Source organism: Bactrocera oleae, chromosome 4 (genome assembly GCF_042242935.1).
Source record: "Bactrocera oleae isolate idBacOlea1 chromosome 4, idBacOlea1, whole genome shotgun sequence".
Lineage (NCBI taxonomy): Eukaryota > Metazoa > Arthropoda > Insecta > Diptera > Tephritidae > Bactrocera > Bactrocera oleae.
Genome location: NC_091538.1, coordinates 45,872,796 through 45,895,143, shown reverse-complemented (window position 1 = coordinate 45,895,143; position 22,348 = coordinate 45,872,796). Strand labels below are relative to the sequence as shown.

Here is a 22,348-nt window from a genome sequence, read left to right as displayed (position 1 = left end):
GGCATCCATGCTGTAAGGTTGAAAATTTTATCGTACGCCAACTACAGAAGATGTATGTAGAAAGCCGACTTGGAAACATCTCAACACTTCCTTCTTGATTGCCCTACGCTTACGAGGAAGCTCAGACTTTTAGATATTCTACAGAGCTGGTGGGAATAGAAATTAAACGCCTGAGCAAATTTGTATTGACCACAAGGCGCTTTGCCGACTTACAAGATCGCATACAAGAGTTATGTTTTTATGGCTTCACAAAAGACTGCATATTGGAGTCCAAGTGCGATCTCTGGATCAGCCATCAAACCTCACCCAACCTAACCTTGTGATCCCAACTTACTTCCAAAATTTCTTAGTGGTATCTTGTATATGTTATATTGATGTTTGACGAGATGGAGTAAAAATCTACATTTCTGGATATAACTTGTTTTTATTGTTTATACCAAACAGAAACGTTGACGTGATTCGAAGAGAATAAATCGTTTTGTAAAGGCTTCTATGTTATAAGCTGCCATAGTTATTACGATGCTATTAGAAGTAGTACTACTCACACTTTTTGAACCCAGGCAGTAACTCGCTCTTTTGCGCACTTCTTTTTCCACAAACTTTTCACGTACGTGCATTCTCGCAGTCATCATTGGCAATGATACGCATGAACTATGTTCATTTCGACGGAAAAAATAAAGCACAACGGAATCACTGGTTAATGCAAATATTTTCGTCATTATGACTGAAGTGCTCATATGTAGCGTGTATGCTATTTGTCAAAGCTCGAAGGATTCAGCGTATCCCGCATGCAATTCAGCGACCGAATCGGAAGTGATGTGACATGATGAGATGTGTGGCATGCGGCAATGAGCTGCCAAGTGCCACAGTGACAATGAGCCACTGAGCAATGCGCAGCAACAAGGACACACGCGTGCCACTACAACAACAATAACAGCAAACTCGCCAATCGAAATGACAGTATTTGACTTGAATATGTCAACGGGAATAATAAGTTGCTCGGGACGTTAACTGCTTTGCGCTCGGAAAGTTGGACTGCATGCGTGCAATAACGGTATTTTTACGCATGTCTGGCCACTGCTGCAAGTCACGGGATTTACGCGAACTCATATCTGTTGCTCTCACACGCATATTTCCACTTGATCAAATTGTCAGATGGCCTTTCGCAAATTTATCAGCCGAGTCAATGGTTGCGAAAGCACAAAAGGCGTAGTGGGGAAAGTTTTTAAAGCTTTTTAGCAGCCGTGGGATGCGCGTATATTGCAGCAATTCTTAAATATTATAATTATCTCTAATTTAAATATCTTATCTCTATTTCTGACTCACTCTCACTATCTTTCCTCTCTATCTCTTTGCAGTTACACATTCCAGCACACCGGTCGTCTGCTTGGTTATCGAGGGTGGCACAAATACGGTACGTGCCGTGCTTGAGTACGTGACGGACACGCCGCCAGTGCCGGTGGTGATATGCGATGGCTCGGGTCGTGCAGCCGATTTGATAGCGTTTGTGCACAAGTAAGTCAACTATCATATGCCCTCAGCTATCAAATTCTCCCCTATTAGGCATAAAAATGCATTGAATATTCCCTAAATATGCTTTCTAGTTACGAACGTCTATTTGTCCGTTCAGCACCTTTGTTGGTCACGGTCATTCATTTAGCTTTCGGTTTTTGGCTTTGCGCCCAATGGCAATTGACTGCTCTTGGCTGAGCGCACTTAGTTGAAGTTTCGTAGAATTATCTCTAATTGAGGTTAAATTCGTAACGGTTTATGTGTAGATGGGTATGGCTAGCAAATTGTTGCTTCTTAAAGTAAGTGGAGAGCTTTAAAAAGTTCGACTAAAATGTTCTTTCGTTAATTAAAATTTATTCTAATTTATTGGGCGAGAGTACGAGAGGCCAAAGCTACTTAATATCTTATAAGGAACATAAAAAGTAGAAGTCAAGTTTTTTTAAATTTTTTCTAGACAAACACTCCATCTAATAAAGGTGTAATAATGTATTATTTAATTCGATATTTCAAAGCTAGCAATAATAAGGAAACAATTGATAGTTTTTGCCCATAACCCCAAAATTTTTTCAGTTAAGTTATTTATTTTTAATGTTAAGTCAATAGTTCGATCCAAGAATTGGTTGTAAAATTCCTACTACTTAGAGTTAAAGAATATTTCATGCATTCTTCCTGTTTATTGAGGAGATCATTTTATGCGGATGACTTTTGAACTCTTTAAGACCTGTTCATCAATTTTGACAGCAATGCTTACTTAGTTGATTTCATCAATTTTCAGAACAGCTACTATCAAAAGATGATATTAATAAAGAGAGCTGTTAGAGGATATTTCTATATGTAAACAGTTATTATTAAATCAAAACCAGAAAACATGTTAACTTCGGCTGGACCAAAGCTATAATACTCTTCATAAGTACATAAGATTCCATTTCATTCTATTCCATAATTTGATTGATCGATCAGTTTGTATGGCGGTTATAGCATAGTGGTCCGATTTAGACAATTATTTCGGAGATTGGGCAATAATCCGTGCCAAATTTTTTAAAGATATCTTGTCAAATAAAAAAATTTTCGATGCAAGCACTTGATTTCGATCGTTCAGTTTGTATGGTAGCTATATGCTAAAGAGATCCGATCTGAACAATTTCTTCGGAGGATATCTCGTTAAACATACATGTTTCCTATACAAGGACTGAATTTTGATCGGCCAGTTTGTATGGCATCTATATGTTGTAGTGGTCCGATCACACTGTATAAGCACCAGTCGGAAGCGAAAATTCTCAAAGTTGCTAGATCCTCTGTGCTAAGTGTCAACAAAAAGCGAAAAAGTTTGAATCATCTCAACACTGTCTTCTCACATCTTTCTTTCCCATTCTCTAATCTTCGAAGTTTGTCATTTCTTTACAATTTTGGTATCATTGTTCCAGCTCCTTAAAGGCTCAGTTAAAGGTCCAGTATGCTATCAGATACTAGGTTTTGATCTTATCTACACTTCGGATGTATCAAAAGGCGATTCTTTTGGCTAATGTTCACGACTAACTTGTTCGTTCGACCTGAATAGATATACATTGTGACCAGAAAGTTTCCGGAAATTGTAAATAAAACGAAAAATGTTTAATCTTCATCAATATTTCTTTTGTCGCCCTCAAATGCTTCTTCTGATACACGTGCCATATGTCTCTTATTCCAATTATCAAAACATGCCTTATAGGCGCTGTCCGGGATCGCCTTCAGTTTCCTCTGCAAGTTTTCTTTTACGGCCTCAATCGAGTTGAAACGTGTTCCACGGAGTACTGACTTGAGTTTTGGAAAAAAAAGAATAGTCGCATGAGGCCAAATCCGGTGAATGCGGTGGTTGATTCATGGTACTGAACGAGGTTTTGATCTTAAATTGTTCACAACTATGGCCTTTTTGCAAAAAATTCAGCTCTTTCGGAACAAGCAGGGCATTGACGCGTTTCATTATTAAATTATAGGGAATGAGTTATGTCTTTGACGGTACCAGTCGAAGACTTGGGTTTTCGATAGAATATATTCACAATAAGCCTTTTATAACATTTGAAACGATTCTGCACACGAAATTTGGTTTGAAACACAAAATTTGATGCAATTTCTTTATTCAATATTTTTTCCATTGTAAAATGGCAAAACACTACTGAGGTCGACTGATTTAAACAGCTGCTGCAAACAAACTGGTTGACAGATCGCGCTCATTTTTGGCATAGTAATTAAGAACAGTGCTACCAACTTAACAAGAAAAGTGATGAAAAATATTCAGCGCGTTCAGTTTAAATGACAATTTCCCGAAACTGTATATTCACAATGTATATGAAGATATGTATCGGGCTTTCCAATAAGCATGATATGATTTCTAAATGTCCTTTCGGCCATTTTTAATATGCCATGATCTTAAATTTTGTTTCATTATATTCAGTAATGTTTAGAATTTCATCTTGGAAAGATATACGCAAGAACATTGTTTACAAATTATTCAATTTTATTATCAAAATAATCGTTCTCCAATTGCAACTTTTCGTGCGCTTTTGCTATCTCTGATGAAGCTCACTTTCATCTGAGTGATGCGGTAAATAAACAAAATTCTGGTGCGAAGAAAATCCACAAATTATTCATGAACAACCATTAAATTCACCAAAATTAACAGTGTGTTGGTGTGTTTTTGAGTCTGGTGGAATCATCGGTCCGTACTTCTTTCAAAATGAAGCTGGTGATACCGTTACTGTTAGTGGATAGCGGAATAGATCGATGGTAACTAACTATTTATGGCTGCAATTGGAAGAAGTTGATCTTGACAACATCTGGTTCCAACTAAACGGAGCTACGTGCCACACAGCATGTGCAACAACCGAATTATTGCGAGGAAAGTGATTCGATAATTTCAAGAAATTGTGACATTGAATGGCTCCTAGAAGTTGTGATTTAACACCATTAGACTACTTCTTCTAAGGTTATTTGAAGTAATTGATCTCGTCAAATGAAAGAGTTTCCCTTACAAGCACTTGATTCCGATTATTCAGTTTGTATGGCAGCGATATGCTATAGTGGTCCGATATCGGCCGTTCCGACAAATGAGCAGCTTATTTTTTTAGAAAAGGACAGGTGCAAAACTTCAGATCGATACAGATATACAGACGGGCAGACGGACGGTCAGACAGACGGGCATGGCTAAATCAACTCAGCTCGTCACGGTGATCATTTATGTATACACTTTATATGGTCTCCGACGTTTCCTTCTGGGTGTTACAAACTTCGTGGCAAAATTAATATACCCTGTTCAGGGTATAAACATGTTTTTTTTTAACTTCCCGCTAAGAAAATTTAAATTTTTCTAAAAATCGGGAAGTTATTGGTTTCACCCCATTTTGCAAAAATCGAGTTCTCAACAGACCTCGACGTCCTGAGGGTCGAGGAAGCTTCCCCGAACATTTCTACGATGATGTCCGTATGTCTGTATGTATGTGTGAATGTATGTGTGTGTGTCTGGATGTATGTAAACCTGTTATAACTTTTAAACGGCTCCACCGATTTGAATTAACTAAACGGCATTCCAAAGGGTTTCATTGCACTTGAATTTGGTGTAAGAATTTCTTGACCGATCGACACCAAAAACTAATCAGTTTTAAACCTTGAAGAAACACATCGTTTGCCGCAAAAATCGGTTGATTTACTTGCGAGAAATCGTTAACGAAAGAAATCACCAAAATTTATTAGTCTTTGAGAAATTTGGGAAATAGTGTAATATTAAACTCCCATTAAATGGGAGTCGAGCTTCGAGCTCAAAAGCAGTGAAAAAAGCGAAATTTGAACGTTAACGTATGAAATTAGCAGGAAGTTGCAGGGATGGCCCTTGAGGCCAACCGTTTTCCACATTTAAATCATATCACTCTTATTGGAAAACCCTATATAAGCGACGAAATAGTTTGCTCCATCTCCAGATAAATGATGATTCATAGCTTTTTCTAGGTATCCTTCCGCTAACTTCTTGGATTAGCTAGAATCTCCCGAGAAGCTTATCGCTGTCTTTAAACTGTGTTTGAAGCAGATACGTTAAGCTTTTCCCAGCACATCCCCACAATGAATTCAAATGAAAAATTAGCATTGCAAAATTTGCATTTCACCTTAAACCGCGAAGACCACAAAGACCACTGAGTTGCCAACTACTTACACAACTTTGCACTAATTCATTTGCATTTCAAAATTGTTGGCCTACTTGTTAGACATTTGTTCAGTTGTGGTGGCGGTTAGTGTGGTCTATATTGTTATCTATTTTATTGTTGGCGTTGTAAGTCGAGAGAGCGGCGTGGCTTTGGATCCACTCCATCCTAATTACAACAACTGTTAATGCCGAAATATTTAATGCTCAAATTCAAATGATCTAACATCATCCGCAAACGTCTCTAATCAGTTGCAGGCACCATGAGAGAGACCACGGAGAGAGAGTGGGAGCTGTGGCCAGCTTGCCACTCATGCTGTTGACCCTGTTGTTGCCGACTTGACAGTGCGTCAGCATGCAGGCGACATATTTTATATACAAAACTCTCCAGGAATGTGCTGCTATAATTTCTTGTCTAAGTAATTTTCCTTGCTGCCATTTTAGCTGTGAAATTTGTACCAATTAAGTAAAATTAATTCTCTCACTCTCCGCACCCCGCTCAGTGATGGATAAGTGTCGGTTTGCGGATGACGTTGTCCTAAGTCAGTTACTTATAGTAGCTGCTTTTGACATCGTGTAGCATTAAAGCTCGTTAGTTGTTGTTGCATACATTCATACATTCACATACAAAATATAGTATTTAATTAAATTTTTTGTCATTTTACTAAATGTAATTTATTTAAACTGCGGGTGGTCCTGGCGGCAGCTTAAAACGGATAGTAAATGTACAAATATTAAAGAATTTTTTAATAATAAAGATTTTAAAATTAATTTTTTTGAGAAATTTACATATTTTAATAATATTGTTAGTAGTATGGTGTTTGACAGCTTTGAAGGTGGACTTTTTATTACAGTGATATTTCTGATTGATAGCTCAGTTTTGACATCGCAGTCGTCTTTTTTTAAACAAGTTGCTGGTTTATGGGAAACACCGATATCGAACCATTTTAGCATAGTTGCTACACAAACTGACCGATCCAAATCAAGTTTTTGTTTGGAAACTTTTTTTGTTGAAAATATATCTTCACGAAATTCTGAATGAATTATTATCAAAGAGGTTCGGTATAATCTGCGAACAAAGTGTTCAGATCGGATTACGATAGCATATAGGTGTCATACAAACTGATCGTGTTAAAATCAAATCCCCTTATTGACAACTTTTTTATTTGACAAAAAATCGTCACAAAATTTGCTATAGATTATCATCCAAAGAAGGGGTATAATATACGAATATATTGCTTGAATCGGACTACTATAGCATATAGTTGCCACACCAACCGACTGAAATAAAGTTCTTGTTTGGAAAACTTTTTTATTTGACTAGGTATCATCACATAATTAGGCATGAATAACTGTGCAATGCAATGTTATAATCTCCGAGCAAATTTTTCAGATCGGACTAATGTAGCATATATCTGTCATACAGACTGACCGATCAAAATCAAAATAAATATCTTTTTATACCCTTTTATGCTATATAAAATGCACCTGTGATCTATCTTGATAAATATTCAAAAATTGTTTATTGGTAAATTTGTTAAATTTTTTTTCAGATACGCCTCCGATGGCGAGGAGCAGCCGGTGCTCGAGTCTATGCGTGACTACTTAATTACAACAATACAAAAAACTTTCGAAGTCGGATTCGACCAAGCCGAAAAACTTTATCAAGAACTTTTGCAATGCACACGAAATAAAAATTTGGTAAGTAAATAAATAAATGAAAAGGCAGGCATCCACTGGGACCATTTTTGTTTATGGAAGTTTCTTAGTGGCTTTTAGACATTTTGATAATTTTCCTAAACAAATGGACTCAATGCTGTCATCTTGCTGTTGAGCTTAGTTAACGGTAAGCAATGTGGGCTTGCTCATAAGCAGCATTTCTCTGCGAAAGGGAGAGACAAATAACGTATAACAGAGCAGAGCTGAAAAAGTTGCACTCCTAGCTTTTTTCTGTGTAAATATGTATGCTTGTCTATTTTCAATACTCTGCGGGGTTTTTCGGTTTTTGTCAGAACTTAAAGCTTTTATCATTTCTTGTTATTTTAACCATTATTAGTGCATATGAAAATTGAGCAAGAATACACGAAGAGTAAATGTGCCTGCATGCAAAAAAAAAAAAAACAATGAAGAAAGGCAATATGAAAATCAAAGTAAATTAATATTCAATCCGGATTTCGTTTTAATTGCTTCGATTGACAGCAGCAAAGAGCGAGAGTACTAAAACAAAAGCGAGTAGTGGAAAATTAGTAGGAAAAATACATTTTTTAATTATTTTTATGCAAATTACTTTAAAGTTCGATTTTGTATTCTAAAAATGCAATAATCAAAAAAATGGCAGTTTTAATTTTGCTAATCTTTCTTCCTTATCTTTTTTCCAATTACGCAGATAACCGTTTTTCGCATACAAGAGAAGCCCGAAGGCGAGGCACAGGAATTAGATCAGACGATATTAACGGCGCTCTTTAAATCACAACACTTGAGTCCACCGGAACAGTTGAGTTTGGCATTGACATGGAATCGCGTTGACATCGCTCGCAGCGAAATTTTCGTCTACGGCCAGGAATGGCCGCATGGTAAGTCAATGCTTTGCTTCTTGTACGACGCATAAATGAGTGGATAAGCATCGTAATGAATTTGCATGTTCTTGTACCATTTTCCATTTTTGGCAATTTCTTATCATTATTTCTATTTTCCTTGCTTTGTCTTCTTCTAGGCGCTCTGGATGAAGCGATGATGCAGGCGCTCGAACACGACAGAATCGATTTTGTGAAATTACTTTTGGAGAATGGCGTTTCAATGAAGAAATTTTTGACAATACCCCGCCTTGAGGAATTGTATAATACAAAACATGGTCCAGCCAATACTTTAGGGTAAGTGAAATGTATTTTTGTTGTTTTCTTTGAATTTATATCTAAATATCATAAGTACTTGATTAACGCCTACTGGAAAAGTTCTGAAGCCTCTAAACACTTCAAGCCTAGTTTTTGTAAGCTAATGTTATTAACAAGCTCAACGCTTTTGCGCAGTTTAGTTTTTGAAAACATCTTCATTTTAAAGCTCTATTAAAGAGTAAAGGTAATTTCGGCTACATCTGGTACTATGTATAACCGCATAGCCATCTTCGACCGAGACTATAGTGGTCAACGTTTTCCTTTTCAAAACATAAAATTGTCATGTAGACAGTAGGGAGGCACTCTTTATTTCTATAATGCCCATGCAATTCTCTGTCACAAATTTTGACGAACTTAGAGTTACGAACGACACTATTTTCCTTTGTGTTGAATGAATCAAGCTTGTGAGGAAAGCAATCACCTTATTGATTTTATTCAGAGAATATTGGAATTATTGGCATCACGAGTAATCGGCCTATTAACTCAACCTAACCTAACCTCCTTATTGAATTAAAATTTAAGTAAAATAAAAATATTAACTTTCAATTTCTATTTATTTACAGTTATATTTTACGCGACGTACGTCCACACATACCAAAGGGATACGTCTACACACTACACGATATGGGTTTAGTTATTAATAAATTAATGGGTGGCGCGTATCGGTAAGTAACTCCTACTACTTTAAATTAGTTGTGATTACACCAAAAAATAACGGGGTAATAAGCTTAAGTAAATATGAAAGCTTGCCAGCGGCGAATATCAACACTCATCAAAGGCGTAATGAGGAAAAGTTTAGCGCTGCATACCGGTGCGGATTGAAAAGTAAATTTGGGCTCTAAGGAAATTATAATATTCTCTCAACATTACATATCTACTTCTCTCAAATGTTAAGCGCTTCCAATCACTGCAACGAATTTATTCACTTTACTTGTCTGTTTGGTTAATCGTTCGATAGGTTAATGGGTCAAGCGTTTGACCCTCCTCACTTGCCCTCTTGCTCTCTCTATCTCTCATTTAATGGTGTGAACTATAAAGCCTTTGGCTTGCGGGTTCGGTCAGCACTTGTAAATAACATGTGTGTGCTTGCGTTTGTGTGAGGTGCGTCTGTGTGAGGTGCGTCTGTGTTAATCTGAGTTGTTGACTTCGTGCCTCAGTGCATGGGTTTAATTTAAAGGTCCCTTGCGTGCACCATTACACTCAATTCCACCAGAAATTTGTATATAGCTACGGGTAAGAGCTTTTCGATTAAACAAATATCATAAATTTGCTGGTGTGTGTGTTTGTGCCAACAAGGCGCTAGACAAATAAAGTTTCTCTAGTGCTCGCATAATTGACCTTTGTGTGAAAATTTATCCTTGATAAGGATGCTTTAATTGTAAATTTACCTCCATGTTCAATGATGTTTCAAGTTTAATATTCTCGTGGCGAAAATTTCTGTACTTTCAGCTGTGAATTGCTTGATGTAAAATGTGAAAGTTGGAAAAAAGCTTGAAGCTAAATATTGAGCATATTGACTCTGGCACGGAAGCAGTGACGGAGCAAAGGAAGTCGGGCCGCACCGGATGTCATCTTATTTGTGGTGACACCCATCCAATCTCTCAAAAATAAATCGCTAGCACAAAATTTCTTTTCCGGGATTCCTCCACTAGCACTAGCTCAGCTTTATGTATAATTCGGGGATTCCCGCAAAAGAGACTGACGCTGTCGAGGGGGATTACCCGTCCCATACTCGCGATCTTTGACGTCTCCTTTGCAATATTTCTGCAAAGATTAATAAAAAACTATTTGCGGGCAACAATACCCAATCGCAGCTTAGCCATCTTGATATATAATCGATACGATCGAACACGAAGCAATACAAAATATAAATTTCGATAAAGTTATTGCTGAGTTTGCAGCTGCCAAAGCTAGAGAGAAGAAATTTTAATTGTTTAACAATTCCTTTTCTATCTTAGTTATTACTGTGTTTTGTTAATAAATGATCCATTTCCTTTACCATATAAAATTTATTGCTTTTTACTTTCCTTGGGGTGACACCACCAACTTCCGCACTGGATGTCACCCAAGGTAGCTACGCCACTGCATGGAATTAATGTGTTGAGTTATGTGATAAAAGCAATACTTAATGCGCAATTTTTTTTAGTTAATGAGGTTTTAGATCAGTGTTGCGATTTCCTTCCCTATCGTTGTTTTTGGAAGATGATTCTATATATTTTTCTGATGTTTAGCGCTTTTCCTTTTCACTTTTGAATGTAGATTATTTTCTCAGAGATATGTCGCCATCAACTTGATTTAAGCAACTTTAGTTTATGAGTTAATAGGATATTATACAAATTTAGCAAAAAAAAAAATTAAAAAGCAATAAATATTGATATTATTGCGATATGTCCGTGAGTTGAGCTCAATCCAATCACTCTAGCGAACGATCTCCGATTTTACAAGTCATTCTGTCAATTTTAGACATTAATGTAAAAAAATCATCAGCTGAATGTATCTTGGATTTTGTTGCTGGAGAATGATACGTCTTCTGCGATATTAGTATTTCCAGTATATTTCTGTAGATCTCTTCCTTCTCCCAAGTCTCTTAAAGCAGTTGCTAGTTCTTTCGATTCGCAAAATCTTGTCGTGTGGTGAGTCGAACAAACAATTGGCAAAAATCGAATAAGTTGGCATACATTGGCATATGTATGTGGAGATATGGTGTATAAAGTGAGTTTATAACACATTGATACAAAAACCGAACCAACTCCTACTGGGGAGCTTATTCGTGCATAGAATTCAAGCAAAATGGGAAGAAAAGGAAAGATCTGTAGAGGGCTTCTGTATAATTTTTGCAAACCCAATTGCAATTTAAATTAATGTGGCAAAGTATGGTTGTCAAAGTTTACAAAGGGTAGATTGATTTTCCTGACAAAAGGAAGGAAGGAGGAGGAGCCTCGAGTGCCTGTAATTTGCAGATAGTGTTTGCAATTTTCTTAGCTTGCTTGAGTTATTACTTCCTTCGCAGATAGTGTTTTCAAAATGACTTTCCAAAGATTTGACGTACTGGAATCCAGTAACGTTGTCACTAACGAATTTTTTAACATGGCGAAGTCGTGCTAGTGCTACAGAATATGACGTAATTATAGCCGATTATTAATAAGTCGTCCGAATGTTTATCTTGCTGATTTTCATTTAATACCTTTATCAAAGCCGATAACGTCGATATAGGAATATAGTCCTGTGCAACGAATTCAAAAATTTCTCTAACACTTTTTTGAAAACTAGCTTTTGAAAAATAGTTTTTTATTGTTTCTATTGTAACGTTGTCGCATGCAGTTTTAATAAAATAAACAGGCCCCAAAATTTCAAATGTTTTTGAAAGTTTTTGCATTGAAACTTAAAATTCTATATAATGTCCTGATCGAAGAGCTGACAAACGGAAGTTGTATTAGCTAAATCAACTTTATGTTATTAATTTTAATATTTCTTGGCTAAGTTAAATAGTAAACGTTTCGCAAAGGCAAATCTAAATCATTTATAATAATAATTTTTGATCTTTTCATGCTAAAAGCTACAAATTTTTACATATAGTTCCCGTTATATCTTAACATGTTTCTGTTCGTGCTCACATTTTTACATATGGTGTGTGTATGTACTCATATATACATTTCGGCTATTCGGTTTAGGTACTGTACCTTTATTTCAATTTTTGATCTTCGTTGTCGGCAAAAAAAGTTTTCCATCCGCTTACCATAGGCTTTTGTTGTTTTCTTTACACTTTCGTTCAATAATTAAATTTTCTTGTCCGTTATCGAGAGGTTCGCGTACGCTTACAAAAGGTATGGAAAATAAAAAATAGTCAGAAAAAGTATCCGCGTCCGGTCATGAGAGTGTAGCGTTGTTAGAGTCGAATTTGTTATTACAACTCAACGCAATACTTGGTTCTTGAGTTTTTGTCCGGTTAAGGGAGGCGTCCGCTTATTTTAGGCGTCCGCAAGTAAAGGTTTCCCTGTACTTTTTTGGCAGCGTTTTTATTGCAAAATATATTATTTTATATATTTATATTTAAGTGAAACCCTGCTTAAAGAAATAATTTTAAAAGCACATAATATTTTTAAGCACGACACCCACGGTTTTCCCAGTACTCACCGCATGATATAGGAAAAATATTATTTTAAAACACAGTATACTAGAAAAAAAAGTAACGCTTTAATGCGCACTACGCGACTTCCATTCACATTACATAGATGTACATTTGTAAATACATACATTCTTATACAATTTACGAAAATTTGCATTACTTATACGCACTGTGGCACCGTCTGTTGCACTCCAGCAAATCGACATCTCCGCGCTATTTTTAGCAACGCATGAATTGTGCGCTGGTACTCGAATAGACATTTATGACAGCCGAACATTTACATACTTGCTTGTATGCTTGTATTTACACATACTTAATGCTTCGCTTCTGAATTATTCATGTTGATTTCAATATGGCAAATCACTCATACGCCACCGCGTGCTTGTGTCGGAAAGAGAAATATATGCTGCACACGAGTGTAATTGTGCGAATGTGACTTTGAAATTCAGTAGGTACTTGGGCGCTAAGAATTTTTTTTGTTGGTTTTAAGAAATTAAAATATATTTTTTGTAAATTTCAACGAGCTAACTTTAAGCAGTTTAATTAAATTCAATTTCTTTAAATAATCTTTGAATTTGCACTCGCTTATTTTAATTAAATTATACATGCATTGACTTTATTCTTGCTCAATCTTTTTAATATTCTCATGCCAATTTTGCCAAATCTTCAAGTCTGTCTCATTTCACTTAATTCTTTTATACCTTTTTCATTCGTGCCATTCCTCTCCTATCAATTCTTATTCCATTTCTTTTTTGTTTCTTACCTTATTTAACTTTTCCTCATTTTTGCTCAGTTTGTTTCAGCTGCGAAAAGTCAAAGTGCACCCTCTTTGGCCGTTAGAGTTTAAAAGTAAATGCTGATCTAACTGGAATTTGATGATGATGACGCCGATAATGTTCTCGGTGGCGTTGCCATTTTATTTAGTAGCTTTAGTAGGTGGTAATAACGTTGATGAGGGTGCGCGATAGCGTAAAAAATATATCCCTTTTTACGATTCGGGTCACTTTTTGTTGCCGTAATGTTGTTGTTGTTGTTGCCCTCAATATTGTTGCGTCATGTTTACGTGACACAAGGGATTTAGTGCTGTTGTTTTATTGAATTTTTTATACTATATATAAACATATATTTGGTCTTAGGTCACTTTTGTTTTTGTTTTTTGTTTTTTTTTGTTGCTAGTTTTTGTTTGCTTTTGACCAGCGAAATAATGAAATTTCGAAACTTTATCAACTTTTGCTTTTCTTATTTTTAGATGTTGGTGCCTAATTTGCACTTCTAACATTTGAGCGTATACTTTCCTTACTTGCGAAATGTGTGCGTTGTGTTTCATAGCTGACCCAATTGAGTATAATAAGCTTATATTTCAATGCATATTGTTGATAGAAATATGTGAGGGTTGAGAGTATGATAACCCCGTTCCTAAAATTTAAATTTAAAACTTGAGGACCATGTGCTTTGTTTCTTACACCTTTTTATTCTGAATCTCAATTTGAGGAGATCTTCAATTTAGGTAAACCGAACAATACCTTTTTGATTATTTACTAGATTTATTGTGGACTTACGCAAAATTATTTCGGTCGCAATTGGAGTATTCTAACATAATTCCTAATACAAAGCTCATATTATAGTGCAAAAAAAGGGCATGAGTGTGTGATAAGGAAAAATAAGGGAGACAGAAAGAGTTAAATTTTAAAGCTAACCAGGAATCGTTTTTATTACTGTGGTTATTGTTACATCGCGTTTACAAAATCTAATAATATTGGAATTAGCAGTGTCTCGTGACTTCGGCGTATATTGAATCAGTGACAGCACTTTTTGGCGGATATATACCCACTTAAATAACGGATAATTTTTTTGAAACGTGTAGTTTTTAATGAGGCAATACTTTTTGGAGTCGGTCTTTTTGACAGCCGTTACTTGATTTATACATAGTTTGGTTTGCCATTTTATAATGAACAGACTTACTCCGGAAAAACGGTTGCAAATCATGCAAATTTATTACCAAATAATGATGCGAACCACGGGACGCAACGCGCGCTATGTACAATATTCGGCCGACATAAACGTCCAGCGGTTACTTGCTTAAAATAATTTTTTAAAACATAATGGCTAACGCTTATTTTTATAGTAAAGCGAAATTATTGGCTATAGCATTGAATTGTATGCGTTTTATATCTTCTTAAAAAACACAAGTCTAAAAAAGCACCTTTTACTACAACAAATCCGTTTTGTTCTGCTTTCTTATCGTTTCAAATTTGAAGACAGAGTAAGTTGACATCGAAAATTACTCTTAAATGGTTAACGTCATTTTCGATATTTTCAAAGGCAATTTTTGAGTTCGTTTTTTGAATATGTGCCGAGTAGCTGAAAATTTAAAGGTGAATTCAAACACCACCAACTTTCCTTGGTATAGTTGCACATAAATTTTGAATCACCGCTTTTCCAAAAATATATTTTACCAAAGTTTTGTTAATACCTCTTAGTATTATATTTCATAAGTGTACTTAGTCGTACAATTTTGTGTATAAAGACCTAATCTAACGCTCTTTTTGAAATCCACTCATTTTATTAGCTTGTGTACCAGCTCTTTAGTACAAACATTTAACGTGACAAATTTCAGGCATCCAAAGTGTATGTTTTAGAGATTTATAATTTCGTAGAGAGATTACTGTCAAAGGGCCGATGACTCTTAAGTTTAGCGGATACCTTATTGAAAGTGCTAAATAAACTCTCTATAAAAAGTTACTCACTAAAGTGGTTTACTTGCGCAAGGCCATTATTGGTCTATAGATATCGTCTATATACATACATAGTAATATCAAAGTGATCTCGACTGTATGTCACGTAGTCCACAATAGTGTCAGGAGAATATGCGATTACCTAATTCTAAGCTACCAATTTTCTGCAAAATAAGGAAAATTTTTTACATATATTTCTGTAATTTATTCTTCTAAGATTCTTTTTCATGACAGAAATACAGTAAATGCTGTGGGTTTGGGCCGTTATTGCAAACGTTTTTATATAATCGTGCTCAAATCCTTTAGGTTGGCCATTTGCTACTCTAACCAATGTATATTTAAATGTCCTTTAAGAATTACTACCCACTTTGGATTTCTTAATAAAGGTTAACAATAACCAGCTTTCATCATTATTTCATTCAGCTTTTTGTTATAGCTATTTACTTAAACCTAGGATTTAAAGGTTCTCTTTATACCATCTACAACAAATCTAAAGAAATGCTAAACTATTCTAAGCATATCATACTTATAGTATATCTATCTATTTGTGTAGCTTTTAAGCCATATTTTCCGCAAATATTTTAACCTGCCTGAGTGGAAAATTGCACAAATTGTGTTTCTCCATGTGGTTTATTTGTATAATGCCGATATTTAATGATTTCCTTCCGCAATTCGTTCTGCTTAATTCAGCCAAATAAAATAAATTCAATATAAAAATGTATTCTACCGGATGTGTCACTCGAATGCAGATTGCAGAAAAGGTGCGCAAAATAAATCCACATTTAGATTTATGTATTGTCGTGAGTGTGTGTGCTTGTTATCTCTTTGAAAATCGCTTCTAACACTATCTTTTTTACCAAAAATATCAGTGGCATGTGTTTTTTATCGTCAGACGGACGGCCTACCAGTAGCCATAAGTGCCAATCAAGCACGTATTGTGGTGCACAAAGCATTATATGTACATTCATATATTATACATATGTGGGTTATATGTATGTATGTATACAGTTATAGGTATGTGTATGCAGTAAATCCAATGTTTATTCTTTTTTCAAATGGCGAATTACGGGCATTCATCTATAAGTCAAACGAATCAAGTAAATAGAAAGATATTAAATACCCATTTACTCGTATACATGTATAGAATATATATATATATATATATATATAGGATTTCGAGGGCGTTAGTATTTACAATTAAGGATTATATATATGTGTATATGTATCGGTATACAAATAATGTTTGTATATAGAATATAATAATAAAGAAACTATAAGGATTAGTTAGCCAAATACAAAAGAAAAACAAATTGATCTGCAACCATACTTGCAAATTTCGTTAAATTCATTGCAGACGAAATAAAATACAAAAGTAAATAAAACAAACTTTTGTGAATAATCCTTAATCGTAAATCTTAACGCCCAACAAAATCCTTTTACTCACCTAATTTTATGTTTGTTAAGAATAATTTATTCGCTCATACAATTTACAATTTGTTTTAATTGAGGGAGGAAAAACTTCTATAAAAGTACATTTTTTGGAAAACATGTATTTTTATACTCTTGCAACATGTTACAGAGCATAATAGTTTTGTTCACCTAATGGTTGTTTGTATCACCTGAAACTAATCGAGATAGATATGGAGTTAAATACACATATGTATATAAATGAACAGGGTGACGGGACAGGTTGAAATCCGAGTGACTGTCTGTCCGTCCGTCTGTCCGAGCAACCGATAACTTGAGTAAAAATTGATATATCTCAATGAAACTTGGTACATATGTTCCTTGGCAAAAAGGTAAGGACGAGTTCTTAGATAGGCGTAATCGGTGCACTGCCACGCCCACAAAACGTCATTATTCGAAAACCTATGAATTGCCATAACTGAGCCGCAAGTTAAGATACTAAACCGTAATTTGCTACAAGGGAACGCAATAATGAAGGGCACTAGTGGTTTGAACATTTTTTTTTAAGTGGGCGTGACCCCACTTCCTAATAATTTTAGTGTATACATACATAGTGTATGTCTCCCAAACTATTCAAGGTATATCACCCAAACACATATCCCAGAACATATCGTTTCAACACCTCTTGTGACAGCATGAAAATATGTGAAATCGGTTGATAACCACGCCCACTCCTCATATAACGGTTTAGTAAAAAACTATTAAAACTGCGATACATCAATCACGAAATGCGTCAGAGACATTACATTTTACATTCGAAATTACAAAAAAAATCTTTATAGGAGCAGGTATCAAAATTGGACAATGGGCGTGGCAGCGCTTACATTTAAGTGAAATCACATATCTCCGAACCTACTCCACCAATGTCAACCAAATTTGATACATACGTTTATTTTGACATTCCAATGTTACAGTGCGAAAATGGGAAGTAACCACGCCTACTTCCTGTTGTATAGGAAACTTTAATTTCCATCTGATTTTTTCCAGTATACAAATAAAGCACTAATTAATATATCAGAAGAAAGTTTGCTCGAATATTTTCGTTAAGATATGCCATCTCAGGTCTAAAAATTGTCAAAATCGGTTCGTAACAATTCAACCCCCGGATACCGCAAATGTGGCCCTCAGAGCCTATGGCTGATTTTTTTTTTAATAATATACCCTTGTGTTAATTGATATTGTTGAATTGGATCAAAACTTCCCTAAGCCCCCATATACCTATATATGTATATACAACTTTACATATTTCCCCGGCTTTGATTCTTGCAAGTTGCAAGAGTATAAAATGTTCGGTTACATCCGAATTTGGCGCTTTCTTACTTGATTTATTAAAATAAGATATATGCCGAGAGCTACAGAGTCGCTCAGCTCAAGTTTGGTCTATAATCTTTAAAAGATATATGTCAGGAGATTTCCTTCGACTCTTACTGTGTCAGCACTCACCGTTATATTTAAAACAAAAAACTATTTTCTCAAGTGTGGGATGCCACATTTAGCCTCTGGCTATCCAAAATATAATTTCTACTAAATTCCCCGTTCCGAGTATTTACACAAACCGCTGTTGAGCCCTCACCTCACAATCAAACAAGAAACGGGATATGAAAGTGTTGCCATATTACGCTTCGGGCAAATATGTAAAGCAGCGATTGTGTTAAAAGCGTTTAAATGCTCGATAAAACCTTAAATCAATAATTGTAGACCTTGCAAATAAAATCATTTGTTGATTTTGCTCATTGCTCCGGCAATCAGGGCGCGTTGCAATAACAACGAGTGAGCTGACCCTTTTCATGATTTATTGTCCTTTAAGCGTTTGTTGTACGAGCATTTAGTTTGCTCTTTGCCTTATGAATATGCCGGCATTGTTACGCTTGAATGGTTATTGTATTGACTCTCCCCTCCACTCGGTTTCCTTGTTTAACTTCAATTATTGTGCGTATTTACTTATCCCTTGGGCTTTGAGCGGCAGCAACAGTTTGCGAATGACAACCTATACTTGTATGTATGTGTTCACTATGTGGAAAGATTAGTGAAAAAGAACTACTGTATTTATTTTAAGGTTATGTTGGACTATAAATTGCTAACACTCACTTATTCCTAAAATTTAATGCCTAACTTAGCTTTAAAGGCTCTAAACTGAGGCGATTGAGTTGTTAGAAAGCATTTAGGCTGAAGATAATTGGAAAAAAATTACAAGTGGAGAAAAAAAAACACAAGGTCATCATGACAGCATTTTTTTGCTGCAATATTTTATAGAACTACCTTCTAATATTAAATAAAATAACAAAATAAAAAAAAACCGTTAACTTCGGCTGCACAGAAACTAATAATATCCTTCACAAAAACAAAAGACACTTGAGCAGCTTTGGGGAGAAAAGAACGTGTGCAAAATTTCAGAAAGATATCTCACAAGCTGAGGGACTAGTTCGCGTATATACAGACACATGGACAGACAAATCGACATGGCTGAATCTACACTGCTCGTCATACTAATCATTTATATATCTATTTTAAAGGGTCTCCGACGCTGTTGCAAGCTTCGTGAAACAGGGTATATGTTCACTGTATAAACCTTAATATCAATGTTGATGGTGCGTTTATACAAGGTTTGACCATGTTCATATACCTATAATTACATTGTTTTCATACCGATTAGCTGTGGTGTTAATCCTTTTTGATTCTTTAGCATCATCTTTTTTCAAAGGTAGATCCGAGATACTTAAAAGGGTTCGAGAGTGTAATATATTTTCTCCTTAAGAAAGGGTGATAAATTATTGATTTGGCATGCCAGATTTTTTTCGGATTAATAGTGACAGCATTTCTTTACAAATATCTAAGGCAGATTTCAACGACCTTCTCTATGAACCAGAATAGATTATTAAGGTGTTTTCTGACGGCGTGGTCATCAGCGTAGCAGACAAGCTGAAAGTTCTTTGTGTCAAGCGGGTGAAGTAATTCGTTAATCAGAGCGACCCATAGTAATGAAGATAGGACAATAAGATATTGAAAGGATATTCCATATCAATGAAACCTGCTTATGTAAAGGTTTTAGTTGATGAAGTCATTCGCCGTTTAATTTGTACTTGTTGCTCTAAATTACCGTTATTATAATAAGAGGTATTTTATATATTTTACTTACAAATCAAATACTTCAATTCACATTAACTAAAATCTAAAATATCTTCCCCTCTCCTCTCCAGCTCATATTATACACGCCGAAAATTTCGTCCGATCTACGCCAAAGTAATGAACAGTTATGCCAATGCACACCGCAAATCCTCAACATATCAACGCTATGCTGGCGCAAATTCCTTGAGTTTGGTCACCGGATTGCTGCCATTCACAACGGAAATGGCACTTTTCGAATTTCCTTTTAACGAATTGTTGGTAAGTACGAGTACGAGCGACGGAATGAAAGGCGAGCAAATCACTTGAGTGCGTGAAATTTGCTGAAATGCGTAAACGGTAATAATTTCAAGCATCATAAATTAGATGACCAAATAATATATTATAACTGTAAAAGTACAAGTATATGGTATAAAGGAGTTTGAGTGCCGTCGCACTCAAGTCATATGCACTTGGAAATTTCTAAAGCGTCTTCTATAGTATAATGAGTACTTATATAATGCTTTATGTGATTACTTATATAATATCTTAACCATTTTCTATTTTCAGATTTGGGCTGTGCTTACGAAGCGTCAACAAATGGCGTTGCTTATGTGGACGCACGGCGAGGAGGCGTTGGCGAAATCCCTGGTGGCCTGTAAACTCTACAAGGCCATGGCACACGAGGCCGCCGAGGATGATTTAGACACGGAAATTTATGATGAATTGCGTGCATATGCGAAGGAATTCGAAAGCAAAGGTATATACTAGTGGGTGTGTGTATGTGTGATGGATAGAAATATTTTAACCACCAACCCAAAATCTTTTGTTATTTCCCGCCGTTTGTCTCATCTGAGTGTGTATATGAGTACGAAACTCTTAGGTATCCCATCAAATCGATTGAATACAATATTATCAAGATCTTTGTTAAACTCTACACTCTTTCTGTAGCCTTACTTTTTTCCCTTTTTTATATAAAATATTTCACTTTATTTCTACGATGTCCCTTCCAGGTATTAAACTATTGGACTTCAGCTATCGAACTGATGCGGAGAAGGCTCAACGACTACTCACTTGTGAGCTGCACTCATGGTCGAACCAAAGTTGCCTTTCGCTGGCGGTGGCCGCCAATCATCGTGCACTCTTGGCGCATCCGAGCAGTCAAGTCATACTGGCCGATTTGTGGATGGGCGGCTTGCGAACGCGCAAAAATACAAATATTAAGGTGAAAAATTAAAATTAATTAATATTATTTTGTTATACCCTGAACAGGGTATATTAAGTTTGCCACGAAGCTTGTAACAACCAGAAGAAAACGTCGAAGACACTATAAAATATGTACATAAATGATCATTTATTTATTGTATATAACTGATCATTAGTTGATTTAGCCATTTCTGTCCCCCTGTCCGTCAGTCTGTCCGTATTTACGCCAGCTACTGCCACATTTTTTGATAAATCCATCCGAATTTTTTCACACGTCATTTTCTCCCAAAGAAGCTGCTCATTTGACGGAAGCGCCGATGTCAGACCACTATAGCATGCACGACTGTCGCAAACTGATGGAGTTTAGTCCTTGTATGGAAAACCTTTCTATTTGATAACATAACTTCACGAAATCCGGCATGGATTATGGTCCAGGGCAACGGTAAAAACCAACCCCAAACAAATTTTTCAGAGCGGATCACTTGAGCATATAGCTGTTAAACAAACTGGTTACCGTTTTATCTTGCTTCCATCTCTCTTTCATTATGCCGGTCTATAGCTGTCATACCAGCTATGTGTTCGACTCACCTATCCCGCTTCTGGTAAAGACAGCGCTAATTAGGTTAAGTTCCACAAAAGCGCGAATGTAAAAAAAACTAGATATTAGATATTAGCATTGGAAAGCGAAAATTGTTGTGTAACAGTATTATAAAAGTTGTTGTGTAACAGTAAGTATAAAAGTAGAAAGACGAATATATATACTTAATAAAACACAATTAAATTCATTAAAAATATATTTCCTTGCTTTCGTAAACAAGATCGATATCTCGAATGCATACTAGAGTTAACATTTCCTATATATCTGTCATCTCTTCATACCTACGATCACTTTCTATTTAAAATTTTTTAACAATTGTACAATATTTTAATATATTCTATTTCCAGGTCATCTTAGGTCTTTTGATACCTATTTATATCAGACATTTGGATTTCAAATCCAAAGAAGAGCTACAACAAATGCCACAAACCGAAGAGGAGCATCTGGAGAATCAGAATTTGGACAACGACGATTCGGATCGTTCCCAACCCGACGCCGAGGTATGTACTAAGGTTCAAATGTTAACTAAAACTCGTTTGTTCT

General features: G+C 35.7%; 1 protein-coding gene across 12 annotated transcripts in view; it reads left to right on the top strand.

Moving 5' to 3' along the window:
* Trpm (transient receptor potential cation channel, subfamily M) overlaps nt 1-22,348 on the top strand; it is a 240,780-nt gene that overhangs the window by 166,929 nt on the left and 51,503 nt on the right. For all 12 annotated transcript variants that reach the window (XM_070108438.1, XM_070108439.1, XM_070108437.1 and 9 more), the window contains 9 exons: nt 1,359-1,515; nt 7,234-7,381; nt 8,067-8,253; nt 8,394-8,550; nt 9,135-9,236; nt 20,097-20,283; nt 20,572-20,761; nt 21,015-21,226; nt 22,153-22,305. In XM_070108438.1, the coding sequence (XP_069964539.1) occupies nt 1,359-1,515; nt 7,234-7,381; nt 8,067-8,253; nt 8,394-8,550; nt 9,135-9,236; nt 20,097-20,283; nt 20,572-20,761; nt 21,015-21,226; nt 22,153-22,305 (1,493 nt within the window). The remainder of the gene's footprint in view (nt 1-1,358; nt 1,516-7,233; nt 7,382-8,066; nt 8,254-8,393; nt 8,551-9,134; nt 9,237-20,096; nt 20,284-20,571; nt 20,762-21,014; nt 21,227-22,152; nt 22,306-22,348) is intronic.